The following is a 20,046-nucleotide window of genomic DNA, read 5'->3' on the forward strand; positions in this document are numbered from 1 at the left end:
ATTAAAAAACGAAGTATAAACCTATTACAAGGTGCTCTAAGCCTTGTAGTATCTGAAACTTGTAATGTTACACATGCCATTTGATTACATATGGTATATCTTAACTATGAACACATTAAATGGATTCCATTGTGTCAAGTGATACTTTCAATGTGAATAAGGGTGAAACAATATGAGGACATTCTTTGGGAGGTGGGGCTGTTGTAGAGTTCTGTTCTATTTTGTTGATAGTAATATATGGTCCTGTGATTACTGGAATCTTTTTTGGTGATGTCATATGGGGAAAGTTAACATTTATTCTTCTTTAACATTTTACTAGATCTTTACAGTGTTATAAAACAAGCATTTACTACTTAGTAGCTAAGCATTCCCTTTCTTTGTTTCTTTAATTAATGTATTGATCTAAACCGAATCTATAGGATCAAGCTGATTGAGACAGGTTGTCTGTGCCTCTTTCGAGAGATCATTGCTACACTCCACACTTTTTCAGTAAATAAAATATGGACAAAACTGCAACATGTGCAGGCTGAAGAATCCATTAAAGACTTTTGGCAATAGTACCTTCAAAATATTTCAAAAATAATTCTGCTTTATGGCTTCTACTGTGCCATTGCGTACAATGAGGGTTTTAAAAAGACCAAATACAGCTCTCTGATTTCCATTTAATGGAAGAAGTAATAAAGTTTAATTGTATATTTGAGCACGGGCGTCATTTCCAGTACATCTGATCAATAATTCATCAATTTCCTTTGGCTCAAAGTAATATTTGAAAGAAAATGCAGCCGGTGAGAGCTTATCTAGCTGTAGCTTCATCATCTCTATTAATTATGCTTTTCCCGAATTTGGTTCATTAGGCTACCAAAGTGACAGCAGATGGCGAGCAAACTGGACAGGATGCAGAGAGGACCAACACGAGAGCAAACTCCTTAGGAGAATTCATTAAGGACCTGGCCCAGCACGCAGAAGGTATTAGAAAACTCACAATTTAATCATTATTTCTCCTAACAAGAAAAGAAAAAAAGGATTGCACAGGACTGGAATTTCTCTAGTAAGAGATGACATTTCTAAATTTGAGGGTTGGATTTTTAAAAAGTTTTTTGATCAAGATATTCAAGGGCATTATCAACTGAGAATCTACAGCCTACAGTGTTAAATTTGTGACAGAAGTCAGTGAATTAGGAATTATGAGTACAAAATAGCAGTAAATTGAATGCATTCCTTTATGAATGCTCTGATCCTTGAGGAATGGCTATTGTGATCAAATATGATTAAATTAGTTAATGGGCAACTTATCTTCTGCTATGGTGCTGTTTTTGTATTCAGAACTATTTAAAAGGTCCTTGATTTTTTAAAAAAAGTTAATTTTATTGTTCTGCTCAGTGCCTTAAAGCAGCACTTTAATTTCTCAAAATGGCTTTTAAATACTTGGTACCAGTTTTTAATGAACATCTGTTGCTTGGGATTTGGATGTGCTACCTTACCAGAAGCTCTACTGCATTTAGTCCACAATTCTCAAGGGGTTAGTTCTTGGCATCTACCAATCTGATTTGAGAATCAAAGTGGAAGCCATTTTTAGGCAAAAGCCCAGATTAAGAAACCCAAAGAAAACAGATAAGAAAAGAAAAGAAAAAAGAAAGAAAAAAAAAACCCTCAAAAAACAAAACAACAAAACATTAGTTCTTAAATATCTACTAATATATGATAAACATGCATGCATGTTGAGAAAATAGGAAAAAGTGTTTTCTTTTTGCTTTAAAAATAAAACATTTTTATTGCTCTATACATTTTAGATACTTTGCTTTCTAAAATGTATATACATTTTAGATACTTTGCTTTCTAATATAGCCAAATAAATCAGGACGTGAGAACCTTCAAGGCATATCCTGACAGGTCAGTCTTAGGAATCACTGGCCAAGAAGAGGCAGAAAATTCCAAAGATTCCCCACAGCAAGAAACAACAGAGTTTCAATCTGAGGCATAATCTCAGGCAAGACGTGTCAGGATCCGAAACAGAAGTTACTCCTACCAAAAAAATCTCAGTTAACTCGTTGTGGTTTCTCCTCTGCTAGATGAAGTTGTTGTCCTTTCCCTGTTTTTATTTTCCAGTAATGTTATTTGAAAGTGTCCACCCTCCCTTCCTCCCACCAAAAAAATCCCATTGCAGCTAGAACAGATTCACTCTACCTGGATCCCTGAAGACATTAGTCAGTACTCCAGGGACTTTCCTTTTCCTTCCAACTCAGTCTCAAACACTAACACCCAGCAGCCTATCCTAGGAACTAATCTTGATCATTTCAATCAAACGTTGCTACATAAGAATAAATCCTAATACACGTTTCTGATAGACTCCAGTATCAGCACTGCCTACTGTATCTACATCTTTGTGCGTGCCACAAAGGCACCAGCATGGCGCAGAGTGGAGATGATATTTAACCCAGGCTTGGCTCACCATCCACAATCTGTCTATCAAAGAAAGGGGTTATGTCATCAAAGGTGTCTCCCATTTCCTACATTGTGCATCAGTCAGGTGGTCTGGCTGTGTCTGTCCAAATGGGGCACCTTTTTCTAATTCATGTGAAGTACCATGTGGACAGCTGTGATCCTATACCCGAGGACAAAATGAATACTACTCTCTTCTTCCACCAGGTACTAACGTAAATGATAACAAAAATGGTAACCACAGCTCTTTGTAAAAGAACTTTGACAGAATTAATCTAACTATTAAAATTTCATGAAAATTCAAATTTGAATATGCCAGAGTTAAATCATAAAGCGTTTACATATATATAACAAGGCTTGGATGTCTGTATAAACCATTAGCATATGTTCTGATGTATAATAAGACTTAAGAAATGCTGGACACCCTTCTTTCCTGTTCTTCAGGTCTCAATAGTATTAGTCATTCATGATAAATTTACCCATTATAGGATATTTTTCTCAGGTTCAGCATTAAAAACAGCTCTGCTTCTCCTGAGGAATTTATTTATTTAGTTTGTATGTTATAGATCCTGTATACCTCTTAAAATACTCCTTTTTATCCTGATGCATTGGCTACTGAGCTGCTTAACACTAGATGTAGGATCCACTGCCCTGGGCGTTCCAGCATATGCATTTCTGTCTAGTAACTCTTTGCCTGATTTACATTAATTTTTTTTATCTTTGCTCCATTTCCTTTTATATTTATTTTATCTTGTTTTAAAGATATTTTTAAACGACTTTAAATTCCCTTTGTAATAAGTTAGAAAGAAAAGATAATTAAATTTAAAAGATGTGTTTATGTTGCAAGTATTTTTAATACTGTTGAAAACATACTGAAGTGATAGTGTATATCTTGGAATAGTAGACTACATAACACATTTATCTTTAGTTTAAAAGTACTCAGAGAAGTTCCAAATTCCATGTATAGAAGCAAAGGAGCAATCAGACCTCTTCTATTAAAATAATGCTGCTTTCTTAATATAGCATCATTTTGCTAAAGCAGTTTTTGTGTACCCTAATAATTTCTTCTGGTTGCTTACATATTGCTTTCATTTAAAAGAAATGATGCAATCCATCTTTTCCTTTTCTCACTCCATCATTCTTTTTCCACCAAATTCTTCTCTGTAGAAATTTAGCTGTGAGATTAGACCACAAAAGAAATAGTGAGGCTGCATCTCACATTCCTTCCTTCCTCAGTACCACCTAGGCCCAGGACCTAAATTCCATCAAATTTCCAAAAATGTCTTTAAGCAAAGTTCATTTATGTATTCATTTAATAATGAAAAAACATACAGCTTTGTCAGGTTAGAAAGTGGGGCTTATCCCTTTCATTTAAAAAAAAAATGTGAAGACAAATGATGTCATTGGTTACTTACATGCTACAATTGGTTAAAATCAACTGTACAGATAGGCATGCACTCAGACCAAAGGATGGGGCTGTATCATCAGTAGAGCCAAATCTACTACTACCTTTCTTGAAATCTAAAGAGTAGAAACCTTCTTACATTTCATCATCAACATTCTAGCATGGCTTCCCCATAGTCTGCTGGACCAAGGAGCTTTCCAATCAATAGTCCATGGTTACCATGTTTCCTTAACAAGAATGACATGGCCTAGGTGATATCTTACTAATCATAGTGGTGGAATCTTAAGAAGGTTCTTTGGCATATGTCAAGGGATGACTATGAAGTAGTCAGCCAGAAAGTAGGCACCCTCACCTACTTCTAAGAATAGCACCTGAGCAATAATTTCTACCACAGGGCTAAGAATGGCCATATTTGTTCTTTAAAAGACCTGATTTAGATTGTTCTGCAGATTAAACTATGGTTATCAGAAATAACAGGTTGACTGCAGCAATTTTCTAACCAAAGACATTTATAATTAAAAAAGAATTAGAAAGATGCATTTTGGAAAGGGTAGAATTAGAGATTGAAACTCAATTTCTTCTACTAACCCAAGATTCTCAAACTCTAGGTGCATCGGAAGATCCTGGAGGGCTTGTTAAAAACACAAATTGCTGGTCCACACCCCAGACTTTTTGACTCAATAGATCTGTGATGGGACCTGAGAATATACATTTCTAACAAGTTCCCAGGTGATCTGAGGTTGCTAATTTGGGGACCACATTTCAGAACCGCTGTACTAACCCACCATGTCACATCCCCATGGCTGGTCTACTTTGCCTAACTATGTGCACTTTTTTCAGGAGCTCTGTTCATATGACCCTTGGAACAGCTCCCACCAGTGTTAATCAGAAAAGTTTCTCCAAGTATAGAAATGAGTTTTGAAAATTCTTTAGGTCTTAAAGAGGTCTTAGGATACAGCTTTGAATGGTAGAAAATGTCTCTTGGCCAACCCATAGCCTTTTTTCTGGGGATTTTCATAGGTAATATTATATAATAGAAATAGTGTTCAGAAGATAAAAGAGTTCAGAAAAACACCTCTCTTCATCTTGCTAAATTAATGCTCCATAGAACACGCTTCAGGAAAAGTTGGTCTAAAACTAAGAACTGTGTACCTGTTTCAGTTCACCAATTTTTCAAACTATTATTTGACATAGAATTCTTTTTTCAAATGAAAACTTGCCCAGAGCACCAACCTATAAAACAGATTCTTGACAGAAGAGATATCATTTGTAGAATACCTGAAGCGCCTGGAGAATCCTAAGATTCCAAAGAGCACAGTTTGAAAACCTGTTTAGTGTATAATAAACACAGACTCTTAGGACGGCTGTTATTGCTGGAGGGTATCTGTGAGCCCTAATGCATAATGCCTGTCCGTAGATAGGGGCTCCTTTCCTCATTCCTTTACACAGATCAACACAGAACTGCGTGGAAGTACAAGGGCAGGTTCGTTTTGAGAGATCTCATCACTGATAGTGTTTCTATACTCAGGGTTTTAAAATTGAATATGATTGTGTCTTATCAGCAATGCAGACCTTGCATTTTCAGCTTCCAAGTGTTATGCTACATGTCTCATTTTTTACCTTTTACCTGAAGAAGGTTTGAGCTATTTGTTTACTTTATTTCTTCCTTTTGGGGTAGAAACACTGTGTTTTAATTACTGTGTCCCCTAAAAGCAATGTAATATGAAGAAATATGTCACATTTCCTTGTTTGTTATGGATTGTTATAGCAACTGCCTCTCTGTTTCCCAGCAGGAACACCCATGACAAACAACATTTCTCTTAGAGATGGTGGGGAAGAGCAGATGCTGGGTGCCATTTTTGCATGTGGCATTTAGTTTACTAATTTGCAAAATTTGTTTTACCCCCTGCAGCTGTAAGTGAAAAAGCTGTAAAACTAAATGAAACTCTAGGAATTCAAGACAAGGCCTTTGAGAGAAATTTGCAAGAGCTTCAGAATGAAGTTGATAAGATGATGACAGAACTGAGGAGGAAAAATCTAGACACACAAAAGGAAGTTGCTGAAGATGAGTTGGTGTGAGTAGAAGCTCTATTACTTTTTCATTTGATAAACTGAGCTTTCCAAATTGTTGTTTAGAGATTTCTAAATTTTCCATCACGTATCAGTAGGAGATACTTTGTTCTTTATTTATTTTTCATCTACTTAGTTATCATTTGTCTTGCTCTAAAATGGATCAAAGGCATGTTTATACCTATATATAATCAAGTAAATGATCTTTTTTTGGTGCTGTCCCTTCTGCAATTAGGCTAATGGTCTTGCTTTATTAATTTCCATTATTAGGGCCTTTAGAACTATTAATTATTTTTGTTTTAATAAAAATATCTTTGGATAAATAAAGTTATGAATTTAACAGGCCATCCTATACATTTTGTCATCTTAGGAAATACTGACTAGAAGACTTGTCAAATAATACATGCCTAATACTATGAAATAAAGTTTGGGAATTTGAGGTTGTGACTAATGATAGTGATTTTACAATGCCAATGAATTCCTGTCACCGTACACTCAATAAAAAAATACATTTTTACATTCATAGTCAGCTAACTTCAAAGTGATGGTGTTATTAATAATCAAATAGTACATACTAAATCAGCAACATTAGCAACACCTAAGAACTTGTTAGAAATACAAATTATCAAACCCCACCCTAGACCTACTGAATCAGAAACTTTGGGGATGGGGCCCAGCAATCTGTTTTGGCAACTTCTTCAGGGAATTATGATGCCTTTTAGTTTGAGAACTACTGTTCTTCAAATATTTAGCCTTCCTTAAAGGGCTCAGATCTTATCACTTTAGGAAAACCATTAAGTTGAATCCAGGAAACTCCCAGAACACTCAGTTCAAAGGAAAAGAAAAGTAGGTCAAAATTATATCATACTAGCATGTCAACAGCATGGCGCTATATTCAGTTTCTAACCAAACATATCAATATTCATATCTTATATTCAAAGTAACAGTGAAAATATCTCATGGTTAATCAGGTAGATTTTATTTTTGGTGTGTGAAGTAATCATAAAACTGATTTCATCAGCCAGATTATGAGAATAACATGAGATCCCTTCCAAGTGAAAATGTTATATTACTAATCAATTTTAAATGTGTGGAGTTTTTTCTTCTTTAGTTTTAATTATAAATGCTCTTGCCACTTTTCAGCTATCAGTTTTCAACTTGGTTTAGCACACAGTCAATCTGCCTTAAATATTGTTTTTAATTTTTCCATACTTTTAATGTTAGCATTTCTTTGTAACACTGTTTAATACCAATAAACCCTGAGGCAGTGGCAAGGGCTTATTGTCTCTTATTGGGCTGGGGTGTTTATAGAGCTGCAGAAGCCCTTCTGAAGAAAGTGAAGAAGCTGTTTGGAGAATCCCGAGGGAAAAATGAAGAAATGGAGAAGGATCTCCGGGAGAAACTGGCAGACTACAAAAGCAAGGTTGATGATGCTTGGGACCTGTTGAGAGAAGCCACAGATAAAATCAAAGAAGCTAATCGCTTATCTGCAGAAAACCAGAAAAACATGACTGCTTTGGAGGTGAGTCTTAGAGGCTCTTTCATCTGAATCTGGGAGCAGGGGGTGGGAGTTTGACCATGGCGGAGTAAGTCAAGTTGATGCAAGTTGATGCACACGCATGAAATCAAGTGTGACAGCTCTGAAAGGAGACTTCTAAGAAGCAGAACGGGGAATGAGCCTTCTTTTTGTTTTTTAATGAATGATCATTGCCCATATAATCAAATACAATTTAGATAACTTAAACTATTTAAGATTTTTAAGGGCAGAATGGTACAGTGGAATGAGATCTTTACTGGGAGTCAGGGGTCCTTGGTCTTAACGACAACTGTGCCACTAACTAGAAGTACTAGTGTGAGTAAGTTAAAGTCTCAAAGCATCAGTCTCTCAACTATACAATGAGTGCATTACACTAGGGCATATCTAGAGTTTCTTCAAATACTAATACCATATGATTGTACAGTCCACCCAACCTGATCCACAAACCAGGGTTTAGACATCCGGCTGCCATAAATCACAGAAGTGCCGAGGATTTTCTAATGGAATTGGGGCACAGAGGAAACAGCTCACTGAGAGACCAGAGCCTGGGAAAATTTTGGTTCTCTTCTTCTTTGCAACATGTTCTATGAAAATGATATTTTACAACGGACTAACATGAGCAGATCAAGTCTGAGTTATTTTTGTCTCCTTTTCCTCAGACAAGAGAGAGTTCTCTCCTCAAGAAATGATAGGCAGCTTCTGCCTTTTTTAGAGTGTTAATGAAGCTAGAACTAAAACAGAGCCTTCCATCCATTCCTTCCTTTCTCCCTTCCTTCCTACTTCCCTTCTTTCCTTCTCTCCTTCCTTTCTCTCCCTTTCTCTCTCATTTCTTTCTTAATATTTAACATGGCAAACTGATCACTTCTCCCTACAGTGAATTCAGCTCATATGATGGCACAAACCTGTATTTAGCATTTAAAAAAAACTAAACTTCCTCACCAGAAACAAACTTACCTTTGTTCTTTTCAAAGTATTTGACCCCAACAGATCTGAAAACAGTGGCAGACCTTTATTTCTTCTAACATAAAATTTTACCTGCAGCTATAACTGAACACTCTCTGGCATATATTATGCTCTCAAAACTGTTCATGGAATGACAGTTGAATAAAAAGAATCTGGATTTTTTTTATCCATTCGTTTCTTTCCATTTTCCTTTGGATTAAGAAGCAAAAGGATGAATTAATTTTTTAAAAGAATTGTTTTCTGGATCCCTCTCCTGGGACTTAGCCTTGTCATTTTGATAGAGGATTGAGGAGACTCACTGATGTATCTAATCTTAACCAATTTGGAATCTACTGACATGCTGGCAATATTAAAGAAGAAGCACTGTCTTGTTAGGCAGGATGCTAGGCTGCCTTCATATCACAGGCTTCCGCATGATTCATCTTGCTCGGTGATACACCAGTGGTGTAACTTACCCGGAGGTGCACCACTCCATTTTATGGCAACAGTTTAAGAAATTAAAATAACCTGTGTGGAAATTATAATAAGCATCTGGGAAGTATTTCAAGAAGAGTTGTAGTGGCACAGTAAATGGTGCTTTTAGCTATTCCTTCATTTTAGTGATGTTTAAAACCAAGAGCCATCATTCTTGGGTACCCCTAGAGAAGCCTGGAGCTTATGTAGTCAGTATTGAAGTGTAAGTTGTCCTTCTTGTATTTTCATTTTACACGTGATGCTTAACTAAAGGCTTGTTTAAAACTTACTAGAATAAATAGATAAACTGACTAAATTAATATGAATAAGGCAGAGCTTATTTAAGGTTGCTTGCCAAGGCTGATTAAGGTTGATTGCCAAGGTTGATGCTAGACTGGCCAATAAAGCATCGCCTGTTTAGAGTTTGCTAAACAGATGCATCCCCTGGGCTCCCACCCAGAATCTGAGGTAGCTGGTCTGAGGTGTGGTCCAGGGTCCATATTCTAAAACATCCCCTGGGTTAATCTGATGTACATATAGATTTAAAAGAACTGATATGTTGTATCCATTTGATTAATTAGTTGTGCTTTCAATAAATGACTTCATTGAGCCTGTGCCCACAAAAAGGTGATATTATTAAGACCCAACTCATTTTTTTTAATTTAAGGAAGTAAGCATGTAATGTTTATTATTAAAAACATTTATCAAACCCCTCCTAAGTTCAGGAAATGTACTAAACCAAAACCGAGTATATCGAACACTGGTCCCCATGGCGTGGTCCTTGGAACAGCAGCGTTAGCATCCCCTAGACACTTGTTAATAATGCAGATTCTCAGGTTCCCCCCAAACCTATCAACTCGGAAACTGGGAGCAACCTGTGTTCTTAAAATCCTACCCATGGTTCAGATGCAGCCTTAAGCTTTAAAGACACTGATATAAAAAATAAAACACCACCTCTGATGATGTCAGGTGACCTGTATTTAGCGGGAGGCTCACACAAGTAAACTAGTCTGTACACTCCAGGAGTTATCATGGAGGTATGCAAAGGAAGGGCATCGAAATCACCCCTGGATTTAGGAAGGGCTTCATAGAGGACTTGACACGTATGCTAAGTCCTGAAGGGTGAGCTCTAGTGAGTCAGAGTAGAAGAGGAAGAACATTCCAGAAATAAGAAAAAAAACATGCAAACATATAGACATTTTGGAGAAATGTCAGTGATTTGATAGGATTGGAATAAAGACTGCCTGTGAACTAGTGAGGGGATAGAAAGCCAACAAAGACAGAGAGGGTCCAGACCTTGAGTTATAAGAGAACTGCATTCTGAGAACGAAGCTGAGGAATTTGGTTTTATCCTGAAATCTGTCAGAAGCAATTGAAATATTGGAGTCATGAATTAAAATTATATTTGGGGGACTTTCTGAGTGGTTCATGTAAACTGGAGGATTGGTTTTGTATTGGAAAATAGTGTGATATAAGGCTAGGAAAGCAGGCAGGAAAAATAGGCAGATGTCTGTTAGACACCTACCATTATCAAGATGCTATTGGTAACCAGGGTGTTAGAGGCTGACTAGGAATGATTTCTGGCCTCAGAGAACTTATGATTGCCTGAAAATTCAGGGATTTTAACCTTTCATTATACGTAACACTGTGATTAATATGGGCTGGGAGAATCAAACACCAAAATGATGGCATCATAGAAGTTGATAGAAATGATGGAGCAGCATAAGCAGAAACACAGAGCTCTGCAAGTATGATCTTAGGAAATGTCGAATAGAGCAGTGATACTTGTTCATAAGCTACGTAAGTCTGTAGCAGAAGATGGCTCTGAAAATGGGGCTTTGGAGCCAAATCACAGAAGGCTTTGAATGCTACTTTCTAGAGCGGGACAGGGTTAGAATGCCATTTCCAGCAATGGAGAAAAGGCAGAGGAAACTGTGGGCTGAGGGGCAAAGAGAAGATGAGCAATTCAATCAAGCAAAGTAATGTGTTTTGAGCAGTCTGTCCCCAAGTTTACCATTATGACCTTGAACAGGAAGGAGCTGGAAGAAAGGGAAGAATGAGTTGCTAGATAGAGACAGACAGGAAGATAACTTTTGTAAGTTCTTAATCCACCCCCCAGCAACACCCCTCAGCAAAAAAAAAAAAAAACAGGTATTAAACTTACAAAGGTCTGGAATGTATTAAGATCTAATTAGAAGTTAAAAGTAGAAATACAACAACTTTGGTGTCTAATCAGAATCACTTAACAATTATGCTTGTGGTATACACTTGGAGAATATTCTCTCTAAACATGAGCCCCCCGTTTGCTCCTCAAAGCTTCCTATCTTTAAGTATTTTATATCCTACATCCTTCTCTATCCATTCCCTGTCTTTATTTATTTTTATAGCACTCATCATTAAAAGTATACATTAATATATTCACTCAATTTTTTTCCCTCCAGAAAGCCATGAGAAACATGTCTTCTGGCCCACTGTATCTCCAGGGCAGAGTAGTACCTGGCACAAGACAGAACAGAAGTGTTCTTTCTCAATGAAGAAAGTACTATAAAGCAAACACAGATAAATGTTATATCGATGCTTTTATCAATATTTAGGAGCTCCAAATCTTCATCTTTCCTTGGTTCAAACCTAGATTTCATTAGTGTCTAATCTGAAACTAGCCACCACTGAAAATCTCTTTAATCCCTACATCATTTCTGCTTCAGTGTGATTTAAAAAAAAAAGCACATTTTGATCTTTGCATAACAATGGATTCCTTAAAGTGACTCAAATAGAGCTTTTATAAAGATTCTAACTCACTGCTTAATTGAAACCAAAATGAATGTAGCTCTTCACCTCACATATAGGTGGAAATATTCTCCCTCCTATTGATACAGCATTTTGTTAGCTTGATTCATAAATGCAAACAAGCCATGCTAAAGAAAGTTTCTTGAATGTCTGTCCAGGGTCAATTTTAAATCAGTTCATACAGAAGCTAAGGGCTAGGGCTTCCCTGGTGGCGCAGTGGTTGAGAGTCCGCCTGCCGATGCAGGGGACACGGGTTCGTGCCCCGGTCTAGGAAGATCCCACATGCCGCGGAGCGGCTGGGCCCGTGAGCCATGGCCGCTGAGCCTGCGCGTCCGGAGCCTGTGCTCCGCAACGGGAGAGGCCACAACAGTGAGAGGCCCGCGTACCACAAAAAAAAAAAAAAAAAAAAAAAAAAAAAGCTAAGGGCTAAAATTGATAGTTTTGAATGAACCAAGAGTCACCAGTGCAAACAGAACTATTTATTGAGGAAACTCTTCTAGGTACTGAAGATAAAGTGATACAAAGACTGTTTTATGGAATTTATATTATAGTGAGAAAGATAGTCACTAAACCAATAAATAAGAATATAATATGGCCATAAAGTCTGGAGCATGGGCTAATATGCATAATAAGTGACTTGTTTTCAGTGTATTGCCTGATGAATTAAATGGTATCCTTCGTCCACGAGGTCCAGCTCAGTGGGCTGTACATTTTCTCTCCTCCCTGTGCATGCATCTTGTGATGAACTGGTGTCTGCTTATCATTAAATAGCCTGTGCTTTTAGCAACTCTTAGAAGAAGCAATCAAGATGGTTCCATCTATACAAAAAGTAAAATCGTATTATCTATGTTTCTATAATCGATGGCCACCCTATAAAATACAATTCAGATAAATGAGTTCTAGGGAAAAGAAGATAAGGTAATTATAATAGTTAACAATTCTGTAGTGTTCACTGTGTGCCAGGCTGTGTTCTAAACCAATTTCTCTCAAATTTTATTGTGTATATCAATCACTTAGGCTTCTTGTTAAATGCAGATTCTGAGTTGGTAGTTCCCAAAAAGGCATTGAGATTGTGCATTTCTAAGAAGCTTCCCGGTGATGCCAATGCTGCTGGTCAATGGGCCATATTTTGAGTATTGAGAGAATAAGCATTTTACATGAAGCTAAATGGAGGAGGAAACAAGGCAAGGAACTGGGGAAGGGCACATGGTGAAGGCAACTGCAACTGTAAAGGCTCAGAGGCAGGAATAAGATGTGTGTACTGGCAGCAGATTGAAGTGGTTGGTGAAGAGGTAGGGAAAGTAGGGTGTGAAATTAGCACTATCCAGTGCAAATAAGAAGTGTGATTTCCACAATTGGAAAGTCAGTGCTTTCACACCTCAAGACCGAAGCGCTATCATTAGGTAGACTGGGATTCAAATCTTAACTACACTGTACTAACTGTGTGACCTTGGGTAAATCACTTAACTTGTTTAATTTTCTATTCATTTAAAAGGTGATAAACACAGGACGTGTGTTAGTTTAGAATTAAATGAGAAAAGCTTATAAATTACCTGGCACATACTGAAATCTAAATGAATATATAAACTAGCATTATTATTTATATAAAAAGCGTAAGTGGCAAAGGCTTAAAATTATAATTGATGCAGTTAAATCCACAGGTAAAAAGGTAATTGAAAGAATGAGTCAGAAATAGAAAGAAAAAAAAGGCAAAATTATGTTCCAAACGGAGAAATAACACTATATCTTTCTCATTGATTTTACTCTTCCAGACTAGGAATGAGTTTCATGTGGTTTGAGACAAGCTATCAGTTTCAAAGAAAAATTAGAGTCTGCTCTCTTTTTTATGGAACAGTCCATTAAGTTTATTCTTCCATGTGAGAGTTTCTCTTTTTTTTTGGAAAGTACTTTCCCTAAGTTTCCTTTGAAATCCCACTTCTGGGCTTCCCTGGTGGCACAGTGGTTAAGAATCCGCCTGCCAAGTCAGGGGACACGGGTTCAAGCTCTGGTCCGGGAAGCTCCCACATGCCGCAGAGCAACTAAGCTCATGCACCACAACTACTGAAGCCTGCCCGCCCAGAGCCCATGCTCTGCAACAAGAGAAGCCCGTGCACCACAATGAAGAGTAGACCCCGCTCGCCACAACTAAAGAAAGCCCGCGCACAACAACGAAAACCCAACGTAGCCAAAAATAAAATTAATTAATTATTTTAAAAATAAAAAGAAATAAAATCCCACTTCTTCCAATTTTTACAGAACTCCCATAGAATAAATCTGCTTACACTTATGCTCACAAAACATTCATTTGGACATAGATTCTGGAATTTAATGTCTCATTCCAATGTAATTCAGTGTACTACCACATGCTCAGCAATGCATATTCAGTACTTACATTTCAGTTAAAATGGATGTGCATCTCACTTTAAAAATATTTTTTAATTCCTCAGCTACCATCACACAACTTTTCTTCTCTTGCATGACTTTCTCACAATAGGAGGAAGAAAGTACCTGTACAGGTATTTAAATAAAGTAACTCTTGGAGGGCTGGCTGGGTAGTCTATAGCACTCTCATGTAGTCTCACAGTCAACGTGACATATCTTGTTTGCAAAGCCTTGTTTAGACAGCTTAGGAAAGCCAGGAATACAGGGCTGGATAGGGTTTTCCCCAAAGGGCATTTTGATGTTTTGTTTATACTGTCCTACAGAAAAAGAAGGAGGCTATTGAAAGTGGCAAACGACAAACTGAGGACACTTTAAAAGAAGGCACTGACATACTTGATGAAGCCAACCGTCTTGCAGATGAAATCAACTCAGTCATAGACGTGAGTATTTGGTGAAACCCAAAGTTAAAAGAAAGATGATAATGATACAAGCTCTCATAAATGGGAATCAATGAGAAATCTCAGTAGTATAAGCAAATACTGTTAGTTTCTTGTGGGTATAAAGTTGTTTTTGCCTTATTCTATTGTGACCGTGCTCACCCATTGGTAACAATTAGGACTTCACATTATTCTCTCAGTAGACGTGAATGTCTGGTGAGGGTACTCACACACTCACAGCAACCTGTATTTTTTTCACAGTGATGAAGGGCATTTCTTGTTCCTAGGATAGCACTTACAATCTGCTTCAGTATTCACAGAATATTAGTTTAAAGAGAAATGTAAAGCTGCAAACAGACTTTTAACATACTGTCTAACGCAGTAGATACTGATATGTGGTGATGAATGGTAATAGAAATGCAAATAGTGTAAAAGATCCCAATGGCTATTATTTATGCTACAGAGTAGCATGTTTTAAAAAAGATTGTCAGGTTCTTCTTGGTATAAATTGCCTTCATATATTTTCTAATCTCTGTCATTAAATAATAGCTTTTATTTTCTATTCTTTTTTGCTAGGTTAGTAAATTTGAAGTTTCATAAAAACCTAAGTGTGTATAATTAGATCTCCAAGAGAAATTAATAAGTGAGAGGAGGCTTGGATTCACTTACTTAAAATACCTTCTTTTCTCTACATATCAGTATGTTGAAGACATTCAAACTAAATTGCCACCCCTGTCTGAGGATCTGAAAGGTAAAATAGATGATCTCTCCCAAGAAATAAAGGACAGGAAGCTTGCTGAGAAGGTGTCCCAGGCTGAGAGCCATGCGGCTCAGTTAAATGATTCATCTGCTGTCCTTGATAGGTATGTCATTTGTTGTTGGAAATATCTATGTATCTTGACACTTGTCCAGAAGTTTTGACTAGCAGAAATGGTAGAGAGTTGCTTTCAAAGCTTGATTTCTGTAATTATGCACATACGAGCTACATGGCCTTTCTGTGGAAAAGCCTAATTAGAAGGGTCTGGGCAAAGCTCTACTGGAGCAGCATCAAAAGTCTGAGTTAAAAGTAGATTCAAATATGGCATGGTGGGGAGTGAACATTGCCTTAGGCTACACTTAGAAAAAATATTTTCTGTTCTTTATTGGAGAGCACAGCAGTTTCCTTATTAGCATTTTAAATAATAATGTATAAACACACATTCTGCTTCAAATTTCAGTTTTATATTTTTAATGAAATCAAACTATTTATTGTTAAAAGGGTGGCTTTTGAAAATGTGGCTCCATACATAGCCTTTAAGTCTTGTTTTTTCTTTCACATTCCATGGAGGCACTACATACTGCCCTGTGAAATAACAGCTCATTAGAACTGGGATTCTTATACGGGTCAGTGAGGGAGGGGCAACTGGTGAGGTGTGTTTGACTCGTAAACAGCCTTCTAGGTATAACTGGTGTGCTTCCCCTACAATTTCAGGGTTGTCATAACAAAATAGGTGTATTAGCCCCAAGAATAATTTTCCTAAATGAATCTGTATTTAATATACTCCATGTGTAAGGTTCTGTTTCAATACTTAATACTCTTGATACAAAGGAAAATATTAATGTTTGAAGACCCTGGAAAAAATTTATATACAATTCATTTTATAACAACTTTACAACATTTTTTAACATTTTGCTAATTAATCATGAAGGGTGGTAAATGGAGCAGTAAGCTAGAAGTCAACAGAGGCAGGCTCCAGGTCCTTAATTAGCTAATTAGTGACATGTTGGTCATGTGACCTGAGACAAGCAATTTAACCGAGACTCATTTGGCCTCATCTGAGAAGTGCACCTACTCTAAAGAGATTTTGTGAACTTCATTCCAATAATATAGAACAAGTGCTCTGAAACCTGTGCGTGCTTCACAAATAACATAAAGAATCGTCTCACTGCTCATACTTGCGTGGTGCTCATGGTTGCAGAAACTTCTGGAGGATGCTATGGGTACTTAAAAATATGTTGGCAGCATTTCACTGCTTAATTATTTAGGAATATGAGTTTAAACTGAAAACTACAATATAATACAATTAGTAGATACCTCACTATGGTTTGGAATTAACATAATTATACTGACCATGATCATTTGGAAGCCATATTTGTTATAAGTAAGATGTTCTTCATTTGAGTACCAACTGCTCTGATGTTCTTTTGGGGGGCAATCCCAACAGAATCCTTGATGAGGCCAAAAACATCTCCTTCAATGCCACTGCAGCCTTCAAAGCTTACAGCAATATTAAGGACTATATTGATAAAGCTGAGAAAATTGCCAAAGAAGCCAAAGATCTTGCACATGAAGCCACAGAACTGGTAAGAAACAAATAGCGTTATGTACTGAGAATGGAGGTCAATCTGTTTGAATAAGTACCTGAACTAAATTTCTCAAAGCTCTGGAAAATGCTAGTAAATTAGAATATTTGTTTTGTATTATTTTCAAAGGCTCCTTTTAAATTTTATCCTAAATAAATTCTCAGTCATAGCAAAACTCTTTTCTCAGTCACCTACTAATTTCCACTATTAATAAGGGTCTTGAAATTATCGCAGATGCCAAATAGTTTGTGCCACCAACTCGCAAAGGAAAAACAGTCAAACATAAGACTCTGAACAGGGAAATTTATCACTATTATTCCATATGCCTTCAGGAAGAAAGTGCCTTGGAAATTAACACCAGTGCTTATAGTCACATACAGATTGATTCTATGTAAAGTTTGATTATAAGGTGCACATTTTACAAATACGCCAGATCATATATTTCTAAACTATTATACTGTTTTTACCAGTTGAAATGTTTACCTTCAAAGCTACTTTTGGCTGCTGTCATTGTTCAAAATAAATTTGCAATTAATATTTTAGAGTTTTCGGGTTCTAAGTATAGCACATTATCTGAGTATCTTCAATAGTAACAAATCTTTTTCCTTTACATGTAGAGCAACATTTTGTAACCAAGTTATGTGATAAACCTTGGTAATACTATTTCAGGTCAAATTTCATTTCATAGGAAGCACGTGGTGAGTTAAAATGTTCAGAACCATCACTTACTCCTTTGGCTTCACACAGAATCCCCCAAATACATCAGAATTTCAGGAGAAAAAGAATTTGATTGGACACTTGACTGTGAATGAAATATGCATAAATAGTGGGTGTTGAAGAAACAGATCCCTATTTTCTTTGCTTTGGTATTGAGCACAATGCTTTCATGGATTTCAGGGGTATTGGAGGTATTTGCCACACTCTTAGCAGGTTTATTTTATGGTCATGGTGAATGATGCATCATATTCCATCAGCAGTTAGTACTGTTTTGGTTTCTCTGGAATGAGCTCTACCAATACCATATGTTCTGTTTACTTCTTATTCAAAATCATGGCACAGTTATTACAGAAACTTCCCTATGTTCAATTATCCTTTCAAAAGGAACCATTTTTCAAATCTATTTAAAGATCCTAGTCTTCAAGTTCACCATTTTCATCTGACCCATGTTTTATTGGATCACCATTTTCAGCATTTAGCACAGTACCTGACAGAGAGTAGACACTCGTGAGTAAATGAATGAATGTCATTCTAATTGACATTTTTCATACCTATTTACAACATTTTGTACCAATAAAATCCTCACTATTGTCATTGCTTCATTTTTATGAACTTCTAACATTTTATGTTAAAGACCTGTTTATTTTCACCCAAATTTAATACTATCACTTTATACTCAGGAGACTCTCATATTCAGGCCAACATGAAATATTCACTTTTCCTCAACACTGATGCTTATACATGATAGGCTAGCCAAACTCAAACATAGAGCTAGGACAAGTTTTTTGTTGTTGTTTTTTGTTTTAATTAGGACAAGTTTTACTGCATTACAGCATGTCCCCTTGTTATTGTTATTCCTTCTCTATGAGCCATGTAAAAATAATTAAGTGTCTGAAAAATTACAAAGTAAAAGCTAAAGAGAATCACTGATTTATTAAGTGGCTAACAACAAACACACAGAAGACTGATTTGGCCAGAAAGTTTGTTGGACCATGTTTCAAGAACAGAATAAATAAAGTTTTAATTTTAATAATTCATTATAATATAGTTCTATTATACTGGAAAAGAAATATATTTGCCATTAAATTGAACAATTACCTAGATAGTACTAGCATTCCATAAATGTTAGAGCTGGTATTATTGCTAGAGCTATAGATAAACACAGAAGAGTAAGATTAAGTTTATTATTTGTGTATGAAAGAGTCATTTGAGTCTAGTCCTGCAAAGCAGGAAGAATGTTTTCAATGAATTAGAAGCAAAGGACAAAGAAACAAAGCAGGAATTTATACAAGGAGAAAAAAGACATATTAGACAAGCAATAAAGCAATCAGTTACTACTGTGAAGAAGATGGACATAAGATAATGTGAGAAGAAAAAAAGCATTGAAAATACCATAGGGAAAGAAACAAATGAATATGGAATAGTCTCAAAGCATAATTGACAGCATTTGTAAAGCCACTTCACTTTTAAAAATCTGCTTAAGTCTACCTATTTGTAGTGCACACATAATCAACAATGGAATTGAAAGGAAAATATGAATGAGAAAAAAGTTGATCCTTTATTTTAATTAAATAATAAGCAGGTGGAGGTTATAAACAATTCAAGGTTGTAGTATAGTTCCTATGTGAAGAGTAACAGCCCCTTGTATATATAATTTATTTAAATATCAAAATGAAATATTATTTTAGGAACAGACATTATGAAAAAACACTATATTTCTATTAGTGCTAGGCAGATAAATACTATTATTATATTATTGGTACAAAAGATTGTTTTCCCTACACATGATCTCCAAGATAACGTCTCATTTTGTGCCTCTCATTGGTGGGCACAAGGAGAAAGAGAAAGGAAATATGTCACCGTTTAGAAAATAGAATATGAAGATCCAGTAATTCTTTTCTAATCTTTATTGCTTTGATGCTGTAAAAAGTCCTCAGACTCTAAAATAACAGAGAATTAAACCTTTAAAAAATGTTTCCAGATCATAGGTGAACTTAAAACCTATGTTATCAAGCAGATCAGATTTTAGAAGTAGATGAAAAGTAGATTTTATGTGCTGCTGGGTCCTTGGGATGACCACCAGAGGCAATAGGCACGGTGTCAGTAGCACTGGGAGATGAGACCCTTTGCCCTTTTCACTGGGAAGTTCTTAGATGCTCTGCACTTAAATCTGGTATATCCAAATGGCAAACAAAAGGAAGGAACAAAAAGGAAGTCTAATGTAGAATGGATTCCTTAGATCTGGTTCTTTAAGATCCTGAAGAATCATCACACAACAATAATCACACAATCTCCATCTATTCTGAAATGTTCTCCTCCTTCCTTCATTTCTTTCTTTTCTCCCTCTCTCCCTTTGTCAAGGTGAATAGAATGTGCTCTGTGATATATACTTCAGTGTAGAAAATGTAGGCAGTCCTCACCTTCCCTAGGTATCTTCCATTAAAAAAAAAAAGAATCACTTTTTCACTTCTCACAGCACCTGAAGATTTCTTTTTTCTTCTATACCCTCTTCT

General features: G+C 36.3%; 1 protein-coding gene across 1 annotated transcript in view; it reads left to right on the forward strand.

The window, feature by feature from the left end:
- LAMA2 (laminin subunit alpha 2) overlaps positions 1 to 20,046 on the forward strand; it is a 606,716-nt gene that overhangs the window by 484,155 nt on the left and 102,515 nt on the right. Inside the window, exons 35-40 of the mRNA XM_082668794.1 lie at positions 855 to 966; positions 5,757 to 5,919; positions 7,226 to 7,436; positions 14,360 to 14,476; positions 15,173 to 15,336; positions 16,678 to 16,816. Coding sequence (XP_082524920.1) covers positions 855 to 966; positions 5,757 to 5,919; positions 7,226 to 7,436; positions 14,360 to 14,476; positions 15,173 to 15,336; positions 16,678 to 16,816 — 906 coding nt within the window. The remainder of the gene's footprint in view (positions 1 to 854; positions 967 to 5,756; positions 5,920 to 7,225; positions 7,437 to 14,359; positions 14,477 to 15,172; positions 15,337 to 16,677; positions 16,817 to 20,046) is intronic.

This window comes from Grampus griseus (genome assembly GCF_964374135.1).
Source record: "Grampus griseus genome assembly, chromosome: 13".
In the NCBI taxonomy this organism is placed as follows: Eukaryota; Metazoa; Chordata; class Mammalia; order Artiodactyla; family Delphinidae; genus Grampus; species Grampus griseus.